Source organism: Impatiens glandulifera, unplaced genomic scaffold, assembly GCF_907164915.1.
Source record: "Impatiens glandulifera unplaced genomic scaffold, dImpGla2.1, whole genome shotgun sequence".
Taxonomy (NCBI): Eukaryota; Viridiplantae; Streptophyta; class Magnoliopsida; order Ericales; family Balsaminaceae; genus Impatiens; species Impatiens glandulifera.
The window spans coordinates 5,808-26,793 of record NW_025919096.1 but is presented as its reverse complement, the minus strand read 5'-3'; the positions used below and the strand labels follow the sequence as shown (position 1 = coordinate 26,793).

The 20,986-nt window shown below is 29.1% G+C and overlaps 4 protein-coding genes across 4 annotated transcripts; all 4 read left to right on the top strand.

Annotated features, from left to right (window-relative positions):
- Nucleotides 1-1,551: 1,551 nt before the first annotated feature.
- LOC124917424 (proline-rich extensin-like protein EPR1) lies at nt 1,552-2,022 on the top strand. The gene has a single exon (XM_047457871.1). It carries the CDS (start codon nt 1,552-1,554, stop codon nt 2,020-2,022), a length of 471 nt encoding a protein of 156 aa, XP_047313827.1.
- Nucleotides 2,023-5,067: 3,045 nt separating this feature from the next.
- On the top strand, nt 5,068-5,676 carry LOC124917423 (early nodulin-75-like). Its single transcript, XM_047457870.1, has one exon. The coding sequence runs from the start codon at nt 5,068-5,070 to the stop codon at nt 5,674-5,676; it is 609 nt and encodes a 202-aa protein (XP_047313826.1).
- A 3,262-nt stretch (nt 5,677-8,938) lies between these two features.
- Nucleotides 8,939-9,643, top strand: LOC124917420 (extensin-like). The gene has a single exon (XM_047457868.1). The coding sequence runs from the start codon at nt 8,939-8,941 to the stop codon at nt 9,641-9,643; it is 705 nt and encodes a 234-aa protein (XP_047313824.1).
- A 1,545-nt stretch (nt 9,644-11,188) lies between these two features.
- Nucleotides 11,189-18,415, top strand: LOC124917427 (transcription initiation factor IIA large subunit-like). Its single transcript, XM_047457875.1, has 11 exons — nt 11,189-11,518; nt 11,670-11,840; nt 11,925-12,125; nt 12,298-12,355; nt 12,434-12,492; nt 15,186-15,305; nt 16,504-16,641; nt 16,719-16,782; nt 17,543-17,703; nt 17,991-18,074; nt 18,158-18,415. The coding sequence occupies exons 1-11, from the start codon at nt 11,396-11,398 to the stop codon at nt 18,179-18,181; spliced, it is 1,203 nt and encodes a 400-aa protein (XP_047313831.1). The 5' UTR covers nt 11,189-11,395; the 3' UTR covers nt 18,182-18,415.
- Nucleotides 18,416-20,986: the final 2,571 nt, after the last annotated feature.

Genomic DNA, 20,986 nt, shown 5'->3' with positions numbered 1-20,986 from the left:
AAAACTTATCCATATAATAAAACACATTTAAGAAAGAAAACATTGTTTTATTGATATTTCTACTTTAATTAAGTTAATATATTAAAATATATGGTCCTATGACGGACAAACAACCGATTAAACTGACTGAATCTTGTCTCATTGCCGACCGACCACTTGGTGGTAGAGTCTTAATTACACAATTTTTAATTTAGAATAACTTGTTAAAGCTTTTTGTTTATCCAATTTAACAAATAAAAAACAAGTTAATAGATAAATATAATATTTTTCATATAATTATGATAGGATTGAACCTTATACAAAATATATAATATTTATTTAAAAAATAACTATAATATCTATTATATATACAAAAATACATCTAGATTTAACAAATAATAAAAAAAAATATTAGACTTAGGTCTAACCCCTTTTAATTTATATAATTATATATTATTATTACATATATAATTAAGTATATACATTAACAATTTTAAAATATACATATTAAAATATAAAATTAATTAAAAATAATAACAAGTAATGGTACTATAAAAATATAATATTTATTTATTTGAATAAATAAATATATTTATTATTTTATAAATATAAATTAACTATTTTTAATATAAAATACTAAAATCGAAATTATTTAAAATTTATAAAATCTTATTATTTTAAATATATATCTCGATTAATAAACAAATATAAATTAACTCTTTTCAATGTATAATTTTATAAATTAATAAAATTAAAAAAAATATTAACTCATAATTACTTAATTTTAAATATAAAATAATAAGAACTTCCAACCAAATCCAAGGGATAGGTTGAGCCACTAGCGGACCTATAGCTTAATTTTAAGAAAAATATTTTTTTATCTTTCTTTCTCTTTATTTTTCCTCAACCTTTAAATTTCTATAAAAAAAAAGTATTAAATTTTTGCTTTCTCAATCTTTCACTTTCTTTTAAAAAGTATTAAAATATATATAAATAGAGCCTGATTAACGGGGTAGGTGATAAGTGATAACTTCATTTATTTGGACTTATTACTAGGTGATTTGTCAAACTTCTTCTTTATATACTTTTAGAAACTTTATGCCATCACTTAAAACATGGATTTTCATAATTCAAATAAATTCTTAAAATCTTACATATAAGTCTTGTATGGTTGTAAAATAGGATCTCTATTTTTCTCTATATAAGAAAGTGTTCTCAAGTACAAGGTAGTAAATTGATAGTAGTATACAATGAAGTCTGTTTTTAATCCCTTACTAATCCTGTCGCTGGTGGTAATTACTCTCTCTACCAATGTCTGCAGTAGGCCCGTACAAAAGCCTATGCCAGCTCCCCACCATTCATTACCGCCAGTTGAGGGAAAACCGCCAGTTGATGTGAAACCACCTTCCCATAAATCGCCTAAGACACATCCATCGCCTCCACCACCACCCACTGAGAAACCTATGCCATCACCCCAAAGAAGGAAAACCACCAGTTGATGCAAAACCACCTCCCTATAAATCGCCTAAGATACCACATCAATCGCCTCCTCCGCCACCCACAGAGAAGCCTATGCCATCACCACCAGTTGATGTGAAACCACCTTCCCATAAATCTCCTAAGACACCACATCCATCGCCTCCACCGCCACCCACAGATAAGACTATGCCATCACCACCAGTGGATGAGAAACCACCTTCCCATAAATCTCCTAAGACACCACATTCATCGCCTCCACCGCCACCCACAGATAAGCCTATTCCATCACCACCAGTTGATGTGAAACCACCTTCCCATAAATCTCCTAAGACGCCACATTCACCGCCATCCACATCGTCGTCAAATCATTTGGTGAAACCGTCGCCCGTACAGAAGCCTGCACAAGCTCCGCACCATCCATCGACGCCCATACATAAGCCTAGTCCAGCTCCGCACCATCCATCACCGCTAGATGAGGGGAAATCGTGGGTTAATGTTAGAGACCCTCCTATAAGTAATCCAAAGCATCACCACGTGATGCCGCCATCACCATCCGTTTACTAAGTGTCAACTTAGGCTGGTTAAGTTGGCACATGAGAGATCTATTTAATAGTAAATTTAGTACTTTAATTATCTATGTATGGAACATTAAGAAGGAAATATGGTTGGTTGATGTTAAATTTTAAAAAAAATAATTGAATTGAAAGAGTTTTATTATTGAAATAATTACATCTCTCCCTTAATACAAAATTTTATTATTAACTTTAAATAAAAAATAACTATCAACTATTATAATTAATAAATAATTAATAATTTAATAATATACAAAATAAAGTTTTACCTTGACAAAAACAAGTTTATGAAATTATGATTTTCAAATGTTGTCATTTTGTCCCTAAAATTTATTTTCATATAAACTCACACCAGATGAACCATTTCATTTTCAACAAGCCCAATTTAGTCTTCCATTTCTTTAAGGCTACCCAATGTAGACCTTCCATTTTTTTTAAGCTACTCAATATTAGACATTCCAATCTCAATTTATCAAAACCCAATTAATCCAAATTTCCCAAGTTTAATTAGCTCAAAACCACCCTAATTATCAATTCAAATTTTATCCTTATGTCTTGTTTTGAATTTGGAATTAACAGTTGGTTTAGGGATTTGTTTAAAATATGTTTGTTATAAAAGAAAATAGTTTTATTTTTTAACTTATGAGTTTTTAGTGTTATCTAATCTCAAACATTTTGATAACATAGGAAAACACTTTTTATGAATGGGATTTAATCCGAAATATTTTGATATCTTTAAAAAATTATTTCACATTAACTAACTTAATGAGTTAATTAATCTATTATTAGTCGGTGAAGGACTTTCTTAAAACTAGTTTGTTTTCCATCAACAAAAATTAAGGATATGTTAGGCTTTTCAAAATAATGTCTCACTTCTCCACTAAACCCCAAAATTAATTATTTTTTAATAATTTAAAAAAACTTTCAAGATAATTAAAAATCTTTAAAAATAATTATTTATTTTAAAAGAAAATTCCTAAAATGCAAACAAATTGAAATTTTTAAACCTCGAGCTTTTCTGCAAAGATTTTAAACAAAAAGGTTTTTTCGTGTTTACAATATTAGATTATCTATATACATAAAATGAACAAAAACAAACATATCCAGTAGTACTAGAGTAGGTAAATAATGATTTGTTATAGTTTTCTTCAATGAGTAAAATAAGTCCATTGGGATATACAATAAGTAATGTAAAAAACCTAGCAAATTAGCATTTACTTTGTGTCGATGTAAAGTTGCAATGCATTATTAGTTTTTATTGCCAAATGATTTAATAAATCATTATCGTCGCCACACAACATTTTATAAAGACATGTCTGGAAAGAAGCCAAAAAAGACAGATTAAACCTGGTAGGTATAACATGTCAAATTACCATAAGATACAAATTGAATCCCTCGATTTATAAGGATGCCCAATAAACACTTGATTTATGCCCTTCAAAAGTTTTTAGACATGAACCATCAAATATAGCCCAGATCTTTATCGTTATATCATGATGCATTCAATAATAACACATTAAACTGGAGAAAAATCTACCGACGAAATCTCTCTTGTGACATTTTAGAATAATTGCATTTACTAGACATGCATCAAGAAATGACAAATGATGCATTTGATCCGAATAGAATTATAAGAAAGTGAAAGGTAGAATAACCGCAAATATTATACATGCCTCTAGAAAATGACAAATGTGTATTTTTTCTAAACATAATTATAATAAAATGAAAGGAGGTATTAATTTCAATAAATATTTTAAACATAGAAAAAAAAATTCCAAAAAGAAATAGAATTTCAACTAAGTTTAAAAAACAAATTCATGAATGAACAGTTTAGTTAAAACTAGTATACTATCAAACTTTTTCACTTTCTTTTAACTAACGTTACTTAAAACTTATCCATATAATCAAAACACATCTAAAAAAGAAAACTATATTTTATTGATATTTTCTACTTTAATTAAGTTAATATATTAAATATATATTAATTAAACGATTATTATAATTTAGGATAACTTGTTAAACCTTTTTTTTCCAATTTAACAAATCAAAATCAAGTTAATAGATAAATATAATATTTTTCATATAATTATGAAAGGATTGAACCTTATACAAAATATACAATATTTATTAAAAAAAAATAACTATAATATTAATCTATTATATATTTATAAAAATACATATAGATTTAACAAATAATAAAAAAAATATTGGACTTAAGTCTAACCCCTATTAATTTTATAATTATATATTATTGTTATATATAATTAAGTATATAAATTAACAATTTTAAAATATATATTAAAATATAAAATTAATTAAAAAATAATTACAAGTAATGGTACAATACAAATATATATTTATTTATTTGAATAAATAAATATATTTATTTTATAAATATAAATTACTCTTTTTAATGTAAAAGACTAAAATCGAAATTATTTATAATTATAAAATTTTATTATTTTAAATATATATTCGATTAATTTAAAAATATAAATTTACAAATATAAATTAACTATTTTCAAAGTATAAATTAATAAAACAAAATAAAATTATTAACTCGTAATTATTAAATTTTAAATATAAAATAATAAGAACTTCCAACAAAATCTAGAGGATAGGTTGAACCAAGACCTATAGCTTAATTAAAAAAAAAAGCATTTTTTTTTATCTTCCTTTACATTTTTTTCTCAACCTTTCACTTTCTTTAAAAAAAAAAGTATTAAATATTTGCTTTCTTAATCTTTCACTTTCTTTTAAAAAGTATTAAAATATATATATAAATAGATCCTGATTTACAGTGGATGATAACTTCATTTATTTGGAGGATTTGTCAAACTTCTTTATATACTTATAGAAACTTTATTTTATATACTTTTAGTAACTTTATGTTATCACTTAAATCATGAATTTTTATAATTCAAACAAATTCTTAAATTCTTACATATAAGTCTTGTATGGTTTTAAAATAGGATCTCTATTTTTCTCTATAAAGAGTGTTCTCAAGTACAAGGTATTAAATTGATAGTAATATACCATGAAATCTTTTTATAATCCCTTACTGATCCTGTCACTGGTCGTAATTACTCTCTCCACCGATGTCATCGGTAGGCCCGTACAAAAGCCTATGCCAGCTCCGCACCATTCATCACCGCCAGTTGAGGGGAAACCGCCAGTTGATGTGAAACCACCTTCCCATAAATCGCCTAAGACACCACATCCATCGCCTCCACCACCACCCACTGAGAAACCTATGCCATCACCGCCAAAAGAAGGGAAACCACCAGTTGATGCAAAACCACCTCCCTATAAATCGCCTAAGATACCACATCAATCGCCTCCTCCGCCACCCACAGAGAAGCTTATGCCATCACCACCAGTTGATGTGAAACCACCTTCCCATAAATCTCCTAAGACACCACATCCATCGCCTCCACCGCCACCCACAGATAAGACTATGCCATCACCACCAGTGGATGAGAAACCACCTTCCCATAAATCTCCTAAGACACCACATTCATCGCCTCCACCGCCACCCACAGATAAGCCTATTCCATCACCACCAGTTGATGTGAAACCACATTCCCATAAATCTCCTAAGACGCACATTCACCGCCACCCACATCGTCGTCAAATCATTGGGTGAAACCGTCGCCCATACAGAAGCCTGCACAAGCTCCGCACCATCCATCGACGCCCATACATAAGCCTAGTCCAGCTCCGCACCATCCATCACCGCTAGATGAGGGGAAATCGTGGGTTAATGTTAGAGACCCTCCTATAAGTAAACCAAAGCATCACCACGTGATGCCGCCATCACCATCCGTTTACTAAGTATCAACTTAGGCTGGTTAAGTTGGCACATGAGAGATCTATTTAATAGTAAATTTAGTACTTTAATTATCTATGTATGGAACATTAAGAAGGAAATATGGTTGGTTGATGTTAAATTTTAAAAAAATAATTGAATTGAAAGAGTTTTATTATTGAAATAATTGCATCTCTCCCTTAATACAAAATTTTATTATTAACTTTAAATAAAAAAATAACTATCAACTATTAATTAATTAATTAATTAACAATTTAATAATATACAAAATAAGTTTTACCTTGACAAAAACAAGTTTATGAAATTATGATTTTCATTATAATGTTGTCATTTTGTCCCTAAAATTTATTTTCATATAAACTCACACAGATGAACCAATTCATTTTCAACAAGCCCAATTTAGTCTTCCATTTTTTAAGCTACTCAATATTACACATTCCAATCTCAATTTATCAAAACCCAATTAATCCAAATTTCCCAAGTTTAATTAGCTCAAAACCACCCTAATTATCAATTCAAATTTTATCCTTATATCTTGTTTTGAATTTGGAATTAACAGTTGGTTTAGGGATTTGTTTAAAATATGTTTGTTATTAAAGAAAATAGTTTTATTTTTTTAACTTAAGAGTTTTTAGTGTTATCTAATCTCAAACATTTTGATAACATAGGAAAACACTTTTTATGAATGGGATTTAATCCGAAATATTTTGATATCTTTAAAAAATTATTTCACATTAACTAACTTAATGAGTTAACTAATCTATTAGTAGTTGGTGAAGGACTTTCTTAAAACTAGTTTGTTTTCCCTCAACAAAAATTAAGAGTATGTTAGGCTCTATGAATAATGTCTCACTTCTCTACTAAATCCCAAAATTAATTATTTTTGATTAATTTTAAAAATCTGTCAATATAATTAAAAAATTTTAAAAATAATTTTTTATTTTAAAAGAAAATTCCTAAAGTGCAAATCGGTTGAAATTCTTAAATCTCGAACTTTTCTGTAAAGCTTTTATACAAAGGTTTACAATATTAGATTATCTATATACATAAAATGAACAAAATCAAACACATCCATAGTAATAGAGCAGGTAAATAATTATTTGTTATAGTTTTCTCCAATGAGTAAAATAAGTCAATCATATAATGGGATATACAATAAGTAATGTAAAGAAACCTAGCAAATTAACGGCATTGTCTTTGTGTCGATGTAAAGTTGCAATGCATTATTAGTTTTTATTGTCAAAGATTTAATAAATCATAATCGTCGTCACACAACATTTTATAAAGACATGTCGGGAAAGAACCCAAAAACGGATTAAACCTGATATATATAACATGTTTATTACCATAAGATACAAATTGAGTCCCTCGATTGATAAGGATGCCCAATAAAAACTTGAGTTATGCCCTTCAAAAATTTTAGACATGAACCATCAAATATAGCCCAAATCTTTATTGTTATATCAAGATCCATGCAGTAATAACACATTAAACTGGAGAAAAATCTACAGGCCAAATCTTTCTTTGACATTTTAATATAACTGCAAGTACTAGACACATCTAGAAATGACAAAAATGACAAATCTCTCTTTGACATTTTAGAATAACTGCAAGTACCAGACATGCATCTAGAAATGACAAAAATGCATTTGGTCCAAATAGAATTGTAAAAAAGTGAAAGGTAGAATAACCACAAATATCATACCTGCCTCTAGAAAATGACAAATGGTGCATTTTTTATAAACATAATTATAAGAAAATGAAAGAGGTATTAATTTCAATAAATATTTGAAACATAAAAAAGAGATTTTCTTTCATGAATGAACAGTTTAGTTAAAACTAGTATACTATCAAACTTTTTCACTTTCTTCTAATCTACATTATTTAAAACTTATCCATATAATCAAAACACATTTAAAAAAGAAAACCATGTTTTATTGATATTTTCTACTTTAATTAAGTTAATATATTAAATATATTTAATTACACGATTATATAATTTAGAATAACTTGTTAAAGCTTTTTGTTTATCCAATTTAACAAATCAAAATCAAGTTTTTCATATAATTATGAAAGGATTAAACCTTATACAAAATATACAATATTTATGTAAAAAATAACTATAATATTACTATTATATTTACAAAAATACATATAGATTTAACAAATAATAAAAAAAAATATTGGACTTAAGTCTAACCTCTATTAATTTAATATTATATATTATTATTATATATATAATTAAGTATATACATTAACAATTTTAAAATATATATTAAAAAATAATTACAAGTAATGGTGCTATAAAAATATTATATTTATTTATTTTATAAATAAAATTAAATCTTTTTAATGTAAAATACTAAAATCAAAATTATTTATAATTTAAAAATTTTATTATTTTAAATATATATTTCGATTAATTTACAAATATAAATTAACACTTCTCAATATATAAGCGTATAAATTAATAAAATTTAAAAAAAAAATATTAACTCATAATTACTTAATTTTAAATACAAAATAAGAAGAACTTCCAACAAAATCCAAGTACTGGGTTGAGACACTAATGGACCTATAGCTTAATTAAAAAATAGTATTTTTATCTTTCTTTCCCACCTTTCTTTTTTCTTAACAATTCACTTTCCTCAAAAAAAAAATTAAATTTTTGCTTTCTTAATCTTTCATTTCATTTAAAAAGTATTAAAAATATATATATATATATATATATATATATAAATAGAGCCTGATTTACGGGTTAATGATAACTTCACTTATTTGGACTTATTATTAGGTGATTTGTCAAACTTCTTTATATACTTTTTAGAAATTTTATGTCATCAACTATGGATTTTCATAATTTAAACAAATAAATTTTACATATAAGTCTTGTATGGTTGTAAAATAAGATCTCTATTTTTCTTATATAAGAGAGTGTTCTCAAATACAATGTACTAAATTGATAGTAGTATACCATGAAGTCGGTTTATAATTATTTACTTGTCCTATCGTTGGTTGTCCTATCGTTGGTGATAATTTTCTCTCCACCAATGTCGGCGGTAGGCCCGTACAAAAGTCTATGCCAGCTCCGCACCATTCATCACCGCCAGTTGAGGGAAAACCATCGGTTGATGTGAAATCACATTCGCATAAATCGCCTAAGACATCACATCCATCGCCTCCACCACCACCCACTGAGAAACATATGCCATCACCGCCAGAAAGAAGGGAAACAACAGTTGATGTGAAACCACCTCCCCATAAATCTCCTAAGACACCACATCTATCGCCTCCTCCGCCACCCACAGAGAAGCATATGCCATCACCACCAGTTGGTGTGAAACCACCTTCCCATAAATTGCCTAAGAAATCACAGCCATCGCCTTCACCGCCACCCACAGATAAGACTATGCAATCACCACCAGTTGATGTGAAACCACCTTCCCTAAATCGCCTAAGACACACACATTCATCGCCTCCACCGCCACCAACAGATAAGCCTACGCCATCACCACCAGTTGATGTGAAACCACCTTCCCATAAATCGCCTAAGACGCCACATCCACCGCCACCCGCATCGTCGTCATATCATTTGGTAAACCGTCTCCCTGTACAGAAGCCTGCACAAGCTCCGCACCATCCATCGACGCCCATACATAAGCCTAGTCCAGCTCCGCACCATCCATCACCGCTAGATGAGAGGAAATCGTGGGTTAATGTTAGAGACCCTCCTAAAAGTAATTCAAAGCATCACCACGTGATGCCATCACCATCCATTTACTAAGAGTCAACTTAGGCTGGTTAAGTTGGCACATGAGAGATTTATTTAATAGTAAATTTAGTACTTTAATTATCTATGTATGGAACATTAAGAAGGAAATAGAAGGAAATATGGTTGGTTGCTGTTAAATTTTAGAAAAATAACAAAATTGAAAGTGTTTTATTATTGAAATAATTACATATCTCCCTTAATACAAAATTTTATTATTAACTTTAAATAAAAAAAATAACTTATCAACTATTAAAATTAATTAATTAATTAACAATTTAATAATATACAAAATAAAGTTTTACCTCGACAAAAACAAGTTGATAAAATATCAATTATGATTTTCATTATAATGTTGTTCTTTTGTCCCCTTTTAATGAAGTCGAATTCTTTATTCCCTAAAATTTATTTTCAAATAAACTCACACTAGATGAGCCATTTCATTTTCAGCAAGTCCAATTTAGTCCTTCCATTTTTTTTTAAGGCGACCCAATGTAGACCTTCTATATTTTTAAGCTACTCAATATTAGACATTCCAATCTTAATTTATCAAAACCCACCTAATCCAAATTCCCAAGCTTAATTAGCTCAAAACTACCCTAACGACCCTAATGATCAATTCAAATTTTATCCTTATATTTTGTTTTGAATTTAGAATCAACAGTTGGTTTAGGGATTTGTTTAAAATATGTTTGCTATTAAATAAAATAGTTTTATTCTTCTAACTTAAGAGTTCTTAGTGGAATATGATCTTAAATATTTTGATAACTTAGGCAAAACTCTTTTATGAGTTTCTAATGGGATTCAATCAAAACATTTTATATCTTAAAAAATTATTTCACATAAACTAACTTAATGAGTTAATTAATCTATTATTAATTGGTGAAAGATTTTTTTTTTAAAACTAATATGTTTTCAAGCAATAGAGTTTAAGAGTATGTTAGATTCTTCAAATAATGACTAGAATTGTATTAAGTTCCAACTCAAAATAATGTCTCAAAACTTCCTATTTATCAAAAGTAGTCTAATCAATCCACAAATTTACAACAATATCACTACCGCTAATTCCTATCATCTCGATTATTTGTCGACTGCTAATATCCATACCTATATTAAACATCATTAAAGTAAAAAATAAAAACCAATTAGTAAAAATAAATAAGGTCAAAATGTTGTATAAACATTATTTGTAATACTCAACTTTATTAATACAAACTTTAACATTTTTTAAAATAAAATTATATATTCCAATTGGGATGTACACAATTAAACTTTATTTCATTTAAGGAACCTTATAAATCTAAATTTTCATAACAGACAAAAGAAATATTTCTAAAAGATGTGATATTTCAATTAATTTTCTAATTTTTTAAATTTAATTAATTTTAAAAAATTTAGACTAAAACATATTATGATATTATATAATCCCATTATACAATGATGGATATGCGTGCAGATGATCGGATCTGTAAGAATCGACACGTGTCCAGCAAATATTAACGGATGCAAACCTATTTATATTCCCCTCTTTATTCTTCTTTTCTGTTCCGCCCCTATCTCTCTCTCTCCTCTTTCATCTTCATTATTCATCTCTCTCTACCATTCGCCTATTTGATTCCTTCTCTTCCCAACCCATCTAGAGCTCCTCTTACTTCTCAAATTTAAACTTTTTCGATTTACCCTTTTCATTCTATAACCAATCGAATCCGATCTTCTTCAATATTAAATCCCGGGTTTGATTCGAACTGAGGGTAGGGAGAGATCTACATGGCGACTTCTTCGACGAGCACTGTCTACATCCAGGTGATTGAGGATGTGATCAGCAAGGTTCGAGAAGAGTTCATTAGCAACGGAGGTCCTGGTGATAGTGTCCTCAACGAACTTCAAGGAGTTAGTGTTTCAATCTCTTTTCATCGTTTTACTATTTTTCATTGGATTTGATGCTTGTTTTAGCTTAAATTTAAGATTTTGATCTGATCGGTTTTAGGGTTTTACTATTGATGTATCTCTCATATTTCTGTCTTAACTATGTGGATAATAGATTTGGGAAATGAAAATGATGCAAGTTGGAGCAATACTGGGTCCTATAGATAGGTCTGCTGTGCAGAAATCAGCACCTGGACCTGCAATCACACCAGTTCATGATCTTAATGTTCCATATGAGGGGAATGATGAATATGAAACACCCACAACTGATTTACTTTTTCCACCAGTGAGTTTAACCCTAATTTTCTTTTGTGATTGTATTTCTAGAAGATGACTTTAAACTCTCCAATATTCTATAACATCATTGCAGACACCAATGCAAACGCCTTTGCCAGGAACTGCTCAAACACCATTACCTGGAATTGTCCAAACGCCTCTACCTGGAACAGCTGACAGCTCATTGTTCAGCATTCCTGGTGGTGGTACTCCCATATCCCCTAGTGACTATCATTCTGTTAATGAAAATGGTGGTGTATCTGAGATGAAACCTGGGAGGCCTAGCCTATTCATGGTAAATGTTCTACTGTTTGTTGGTACATAGTTTTGGGCATGTTCGTATTCTTTCTCTTTCACCCTCTTCTCATTTCTCTCTTTACTGTATTATGATATGGAATCTTCATTTGTACCTGACTTTTATCTCATCTGGTTATCAGTTGATGTTAACATGTGTTATTGTTTTGCAGCAACATCCTTCTCCCTGGATGAACCAAAGGTCCCCTTTAGGTGTCGACGTAAACATTGGTACATATCAGCTTTATCCAGTGTAAACATTGATTTACTATTACTTATGGAAATGACTGATCAAGTTAATTGTTACAGCATATGCAGAAGGACGGGAAGATTTGGAGAGGGGCTTGTCCAATAGGCCCATGACCCAGGTCAGATATATCTCCTCTTAGTTGCATAATAATGTGGAAGCTACTTTAGTGGCATTCTTTTCAACTATATTCAAATGCTAAGAATTTCTTTATCTATACTCTTGTTATTTTCCATTACTTATATGGTCGTTTTGGTGAAACAACCCCCTCTTCCTTGATTTCTATCTTTTTTTCTTAGTTTGGATTATGTTAATCTAATATTTGGATGATAGTTTTCCTATTCTTTTGTATTCTTAGGCCCCATTCGAACTTGGGTTTTGGATAAAAGAATGGGTTATTTTCAAATACCTTGTTCGGGTAGGTTATTGAAAAATGGTTATTTTGTAAAAAAAACAGTTGTGGTATAAATATATAATGAAGAAAGATATATAATTATATATATATTTAAGAAATAGACGGTAATTGTTATTTTGGTTGATGATTTGAATGATGGGATGGATGATTGGATAGAGGGTTAAACACATATAACTCAAACCGAACAAGGCCTTTTTATATGTAAAGATAATATTATCTCTATTATGACCCACACGGTGTTCTAAATGGCGAGAGTCGGTGGTGGGGCTTTCAGTGACCGCCTCGGCAAGGCAGTTGAATTTATTCCCCCTACTTTTATACATAAATATATTTTCATGCATGTAATTACAATAAATGATATGTAAAAGTTATACAAGGTACAAATAAAATATAAATGCAATTAACAATATAATTTATAAAGTCCGTTACCATTTTAATACTGAAAAGGTAATATCAATACTTTTACCTTTTAACAATAGTCTACATTTATATTCAAAGATTCAATATCCATGCGACTTTAACTTCTGAGTTCTTAAGAAAGGGCTTCTTAGGGCCATTAAACATAGAGACCGAGATGATTTCACTAAGAATACAGATTGAAATAGGGGTGATGGCAGTGGGAGGTTGTGCAACTGCAACCCTTCCTTGGTCTAAAACTAAATTAAAAAATCTGATCATTCTTTTTAGCTGTCTTATTTTCCTTTTCTTTTTCTTTTTTTCCGGAAACCTTTTTAGCTGTTTCATACTTAAAACATCTATTTTGTCCATGGTTAATGGCATAATGTGCATATGGCTAAAGAGTACGTTAACCAATAGGAAGAAAGGACAAAAGAGTCCTTAAAGTTTGACTATATGTGAAAACAAGCCCTGAAAAGGTACACTGTAATCCATTTTTTTTAAATGGTACAAATATGCCCATCGGTTATCAACTTTCTTCTTGTAACAGTCTTTGTTTTATAATTTTTGTTGAACACCATTTGATCTTCAAAACACATATAGATGTTGAGATGACTAGAATAAATCCTCGAATATACAAAAGCGGTTATAATGTAAGTATATTTGGGATTTGTATTAGCCATCTCTTTTATTATGTGTGCATTTTGGGTTGACGTGGCACTATTTAATAAAAATCTTTAAATGGAGATTATTTGGTGAAGATGACTATTTAGTATATTGTTATATGTACCATCTGTATAATATTTAGGTTAATTTGTACATTTTCAAGATTAGGGGCTTATTTACACACCTTTCGTCAAAGTTTAGGAGCTCTTTTGTCCTTTACTATTTGCCATACATAGATAATTGTTTGATTTGTTGCATAAGTTAAAACCACACATTAAGTGACCAACCAACAAATTGATAATTTAATTGAGTCATGGGATTGCAAAGAATGCTTGTAGAAGTGCAGTTTTATGTGAACAAATGGTACTTGAGAACATATGTGACAAACAAAAAACATACTCTAGCATACATGCTTAACAAGCGATTAGATAGGACTGAGTCATCCACCATAATGAAATGAGGAAATTGCATTGAAGGTTCGAAAAGGGAATAAGGGAGTTATTAGAACAACTCTATGTCATTTAAGCCAAATATCGAAGCCTGTTATTTGTCATTTTCTCATGGTGCTGAATCAGGCGTGAGTTGCATGCTTTCTTTGCATATTAACTCCCAAAGTCTTGGTGTTCAATTCATTTAAAGTCTGAAGTTACCAGTCTTGTCAAACTAAGAACATCAATTTCCTATATTCTTGCTAAAAATAATCTGTATTCCATCAATAAGACATGAAAAACTATTAGCTGAAAAAAAACGGAAAAGAAAACATTAGTTTGTGTTTGGTTGGGAAGAAAAGCTAAGAGAAATAAGATTTATTCTAAAGTTGCTTATGTATGTCATCACAGTTGGTATTTTAGGGTGCCAGTCATCTTTGCAGGAAGGAGAATAAGGATTAATGATAACAACTACATTCGCTTTTGTTTTCAACATTGATTCTCCATCTTGCTGGTATAAGTGTGTACCAAAAAATATATGTTCTCTTTTTGGAAAATTTAAACTTGCATAAATTGAAGTGTGGGGAAGATTGTGAGTTCAATAGTAAAACAAGCATCCAAATGTTGTATAAAAGAAAAATGAGAAGAGGACAGTTAAGAAAGCTACAAAGGATGGAAGCTTCAAACACTAAAAGAACACACTCAAGAAAAACCGATAGATCATGATTTCTTAAAATATTATCTTGTTGTCGATTGCGAATTTCATATTTTTGGGTCCTTGAATTTCCCTTCAAATTTGATCTCTTGAACCTGCTACTTTCCCAAGAGATAATTTCAATTAGCTTTCATGAAGATGCCACGATAACTTATAAATAACACTCTTGTCCAAACTAATGTTGAAAATTCCAGGATTTCCTCGCTGCGAATGCTGGAAAGCGTAAACGGGATGATTTAGCTTCTAAGTATCGTGGTGGTGGATACATACCACAACAAGATGGAGCTGGAGATTCTATCTTAGATGATCCTAAGGTTTATTCATTTTTGTTGTAGTATCTCACTTTTTTTTGCTTTCATGTTATTTGATGTCAAATGAGTAAATAACTACCACTAGCTTCTTAGAAAAAGGTCTTATGCCATATGCTGTTAGTGAATTAAACTGAAGTGTACTACTTAATCGTATTATATTAGAAAATTATTCTGTAGTAAAATTCAGGATTAAGATAAATTACTGGTTCATGCCAGGATTCTAATTAGTCATATACTATGATTACATTGGGATGTTATTATGCCTAGTGTGCTAGCTAGTTTATATTAGTATTGTTCTATTTCATATTTTAAATAAATACACATAAAGAATGTTCTAATTTGTTCATTTTGATTGTCATTGTGTCTGCTTACCATTTTCTTTCTTTGTTCTTTTCCAAATAATTTATCTACTGTGCATTACTAAGCTATGTCATATGGATATATGATCGAAAGATCTTATTGCTTTCAAGCTGACTTTATTTTCAAATCAATTGTTAAGGGATGCTAAAGTATGCAATAGTTCAGAAGATTTAACTGTATTCAATTTTCTGGTCAAATTGGGATTAGAATTGAGTATCAGCCACTGACTTTTCTTGGTAGAAATCAAACAGACACTTGGTCTCTTTGTCTAGTAATAGTCAATTTTTAATCATTTGGTGACTAATATATGATCAAGTGAGACAATTATTTAGCTTAGAGCTTTCTGCTGAAGAAGAAGAAGATAGGATCCTGATTATTCAAGATTAATCAAATCATTGATATATTTTAATATGAAAAGAAAACATGAGATGCCAAATCAATTGTTCACTAAGATTTTGAATAGTGATTACTAAGTTGATTCCATTTTGTCTTTCTTTTTCTATGCAGTCCCATGTATATTATATTAATTCTCCATGGATTTCAAACATGAACTCTAATTTATGGCGGCCTTTTTTATATTATGAATCCATCTGTTCAAAATGTAAAAATTTGCACCAATATTGTCTCAAAGCTATATCAATAGAACCAAGTCACTATTATTTCCTTGTCCTCATGTATGTTAAACTTATGTAAACAATCCAACTTGGCAAGTTTAATCGAGAAAGGATGGTTGAAACAAAATTATGGAAAAGAGACGCAACAAAAAGTTCCTCAAGTCACAAATGAAGTTTCAAGTTATATTGACAACTAGATTTTGATAGTTCTCAATGGCTGCTTTTAGGCATGTAAAGATAAATCAACTCAATATCACATTGGAAACCTTGAGATATTGACCAAAGGGGTAAAGTTGTTTCCAAAGATTCCTCAACTAGATGGGCCAATTCCTGATCCCTATGATGATATGCTCTCTACACCCAATGTAAGTGATATTTCATCATTTCAAGAATTGTTTGATGGTTCACTTCAAGTAAACAACCATGTTCTTTCTACTTGAAGATATACAACTATCAAGGAACTGTCAGTGAGGACTACAACATAGTCAATACACCAGCTCCCCATGGTAAGCATCTGACCACTTAACTTATGCACTAGATTCAGGCATTGTTTGGTGTAGAAGTTTGTGGTGATGAAAGTGTTATTTATTGCCATTTTGATTGGGTTTGATTTTAGGTGATTTTTCTGTGTCTTTTTTTGTAGCATGTGGTGAAGGGAACTCATTTGGAAACATTTATAGTTTTGTTTTTGTATCTGGATCCATATGTAAAATGCGACCAATAACTTTTTGAATCTTCTAGCTAGTTTCCAAAGGTATCTATCTGTACCGGATCCAAGATACAAAAAAAAATAAGTAAAAATCTTATCTGTTTTCTTCTTTATCAGTTTTCTTGTTTTATTCTTTTCTCTATGTGCTGAAATGTTGTCCTTGTCATTCAAATCAACACATTTTCCATTGACAATCTGGTCACCTACTACTAAACAACCATTTATCTCTAATTTCCTTCCAACTATTTTTTCCACCATATCATTTATGATCATTAGATCACATGAAAGTTATCATTAACTACTCTTGAGCTCTACATAATATCATCTATGCCAGAAAATGAGAAGTAAGTTTCATTTTCTTTTCTTTTTTTTTCAAGTGAGGTTAACTTGTAAAAAGTTTAGAAAACCTAATACAACTGACAAGTAATGGCTTCTGGGTTAGACAAGCAGATTCATAGAAAATGCCAACAAAACCATTGCGCATATTTAGGGTAGGAAACTGGATCTTTGTGAGTTTGTCTTAGTTTCTAGTTCTAATATTTATCTTTCCTCTTCAGATCAAGCGCCTACTCCTGCTGTAATCACTCAAAATGATGTTGAAGATGTTGACGATGATGATGAACCCTTGAATGAGAATGACGATGATGATGATTTGGATGACGTTGATCAAGGAGAAGATGTTAATACACAACACTTAGTTTTGGCTCAGTTTGAAAAGGTAATCTATGAGACGTTTAGGGTTTTCACTCTTCTGGACCCATTTAGAAACACTTTTTGAGTCTGGATCCAGGTCTGGATTCTAATAAAAAATCGTCGATAAATTTCTTTAAAATCAATTTTCTTTGTAAGCCACATACATGGGTAGCTCAAGTGGAAGAGTCTTGCCTATGAGACAAATGCTCGATTCCCACTAAACCCTGATTTTATAAAACAAGAATATATCAATTTCGATGAGTTATTTTTTTTTAGGAACTTGTTTGATACAATTCAATTGCTATTGGTTAGGTTACACGAACAAAGAGCAGGTGGAAATGCACTCTCAAGGATGGCATCATGCACTTGAATAACAAGGATGTTCTCTTCAACAGGGTAAATGATGATGATTCATATACATGATAGTAGTATCAGCTCCTTCATTTATGTTTCTCCTTTTTTTTCTTTTTACTGTGCAGGCAAATGGAGAGTTCGAATTCTGAATTCGTTTTGGAAGAATTTTGGCAGCATGTTGCAGATGCTGTTGGGTGTTTGTGGTTTCCTTGTTTTGGTTTTCAGAGAGTTTGTGCGTTCGTTAATAGTTGGGTCTCGGGTTGTATAGAACAAACAGAAACAAGGTTTCATCGACTTGGTAGTAACAGTAATAGTAGAGTGTATGTATGTTATCCGGAAATCTGTCTATTGTTAAGAATTTATTTATAGCAGTTATCACTCTACTCAGTCCCACTATTGAGCACCTTATAGTGTTCATCACTTCTTGTACCTTTATGAGAACAATTGAATTTTATGAATCTAAATTCAAAACAAAAATGAAAATCAGTCTTGTCTATTTACAGCTACTACTCTTCTTCCATTAGGTCAATACTTAAAATTGTTTCCCCTTTGAGATTGTTTGATCTTTGGGATTTTTCGGGTTTTATTTTATTTGATAAAAGATTTTTTTGGGGTGGTTTTATTTGATTAAAACGATTTTGTGTAAATCAAACTTGAAATTATTAGTCTATTAGATAACTCTCTTACACTTTAACCACTCTAGTTTATAGGCAAGAAAGATAGGTTAGATTTTGAATCTTTTTCAAAAAAAAAAATTAGATGGTAAAAAAAAAAACTAGCATAAACCGAAAATGTTTAAGGTGTAAATAATCAGCATAGAAATAGATCATTTAAAAAAAAAAATTACAACCTCAAAACACCAAATCCATGATGCTACAACAAAAACACAAATCATAACATTTATTACTCTCAAACATCATTTTTGTGTTTAATATGCTCATCATCAATTTGTTTGGAGTATTCTTCCTTGAGTTTCTTCCTCATTATCCATTAATGTGCAATAAAATTGAGAAATAACTAGCCTAATTGAAGAAGTTTTTGTTGTAAAAGTCGGGTTTTGAAATAGTATTAAACTTTATAATTCACTTAGGGTATGTGAGGAATGAAATTGAAATTAAATTTATAAGAATTGAATTACAATTCATTTCTAAGTTTGATAAAACTATAAGAATGTAATTCAATTCTGCTTGAAAAAAAATATAATAAAAATTTAATATATATTATCTATTTTATTAAAATGTCGATTTGACATAACCATTTAGGATAGTTCAAGTGTTAAAAAAATTTATAAATTTTAATTTTATTATAAAATATCGGTTTAACATGTCAGCATCATAAATTTAAAAAATATATATATCGGTTCGATATTTTAACTTTCTAAATTTAAAAACAAAATATTAGTTCAATTGGATAACTTCTTAAATTAATAAATATATATATATATATATATATATATATATATATAAATTTAAAATGTTAACTTATTAAATTAAAAAAAAAAAATCATCAGTTTTATATTTTAATATTTTAAATTAAAAAAAAAATAAAATATATATATTGAAAACTTTAATCATATTTTAAATGATAAAATAAAATTTATTTTTTTTAAAAAAACATTAAAAAAATTAGAATTACATTTTCGAACTAAAAAAATTGAAATTGAGAACTACAAAATTATACTAGATTAAATTTCATTATAATTCTAATTTCAAGCTTAAATGTTAATATTAAATTGCGTACCAAACTTAAGAATTAAAATTCGACTTTAATTATAATATCAATTTTAGGTTGAAAAACACTCTTATAACTATGAGCATTTGTGGAAATAAGAATGGGCAAACCGAATAATTCACAACTTTGTCATTATGTGCATTTTGGAGAGTTTGATCTTAATACATTTGCGACCCTCTTAAACTTTCTCTATCTGAGAGTCAGAGCATCCATAATTAGGCTTGTGGTGTTATTGTCTAATTATCCCATAAAAGCAACGGTAAGTCAGATCTTCTGCTATTGAATTCTTTATTCCCTGTTTTGTGTTATTGTCTAATTATCCCATAAAAGCAACGGTAAGTCAGATCTTCTGCAATTCTTATTCCCTGTTTTGGACCAACGCAGCATTATTATTTTATTATTAAATTAAATTTTGTGTTGAAATGAAAAGAGACCGAACACTGATATAATTATGGGTCCATATTCATGTCAAATCAAGTTTGAAAAACACTTCATCACAAATGAAAGAAAGAAGTATTTCATATCAAGAAGCACTATTGAGTGAAATATATAATGTCTTTAATTTAGATGTAAATCCACTTACTCATTCATATAAAAAAAATTAAAACCTACAAAACAATATAAAATAAAATATATTAATTATTTTACTGACTATATAATATATAAATTATTTGTGATATATTTAAATTAATTTGTATGAATTATTTTATAATTTATATAATTATATTATATATATAAGCATATTAAAAAAAAAATATGTAAGATATTTATATAAATTTGTAAAACAAAATATTTTAAAATTTATTTCTAAGATATTTAAATGAATTTATTTTAATTATTTTATATTTTATATAATTATATATTAAATATTTATATATAACAAGTTCAAAAATTTCTATAATATATTTAAATGCATTTATAAAGCAAAATATTTTAAAATTTATTTATAAGGTATTTAAAAAAATATTTAAATTATTTTATATTTTATTTAATATATAAATGTTCATGTAAATCACGAACACATTTATGTAAAAACATTTATACGTTCATGTAAAAGAATTTATGCTTTCAAATAAGTCTACAAAAAAAATATAAAAAAAATGAAACAAGCGCTACCTGGTGAGGCTTGTTTCACTGGGTATTTAGAGCGCTCAAAAGAGTGAAACAAACACTACCTGGTGAAGCTTGTTTCACTATGTATTTACAGCGCTCAAAAGAGTGAA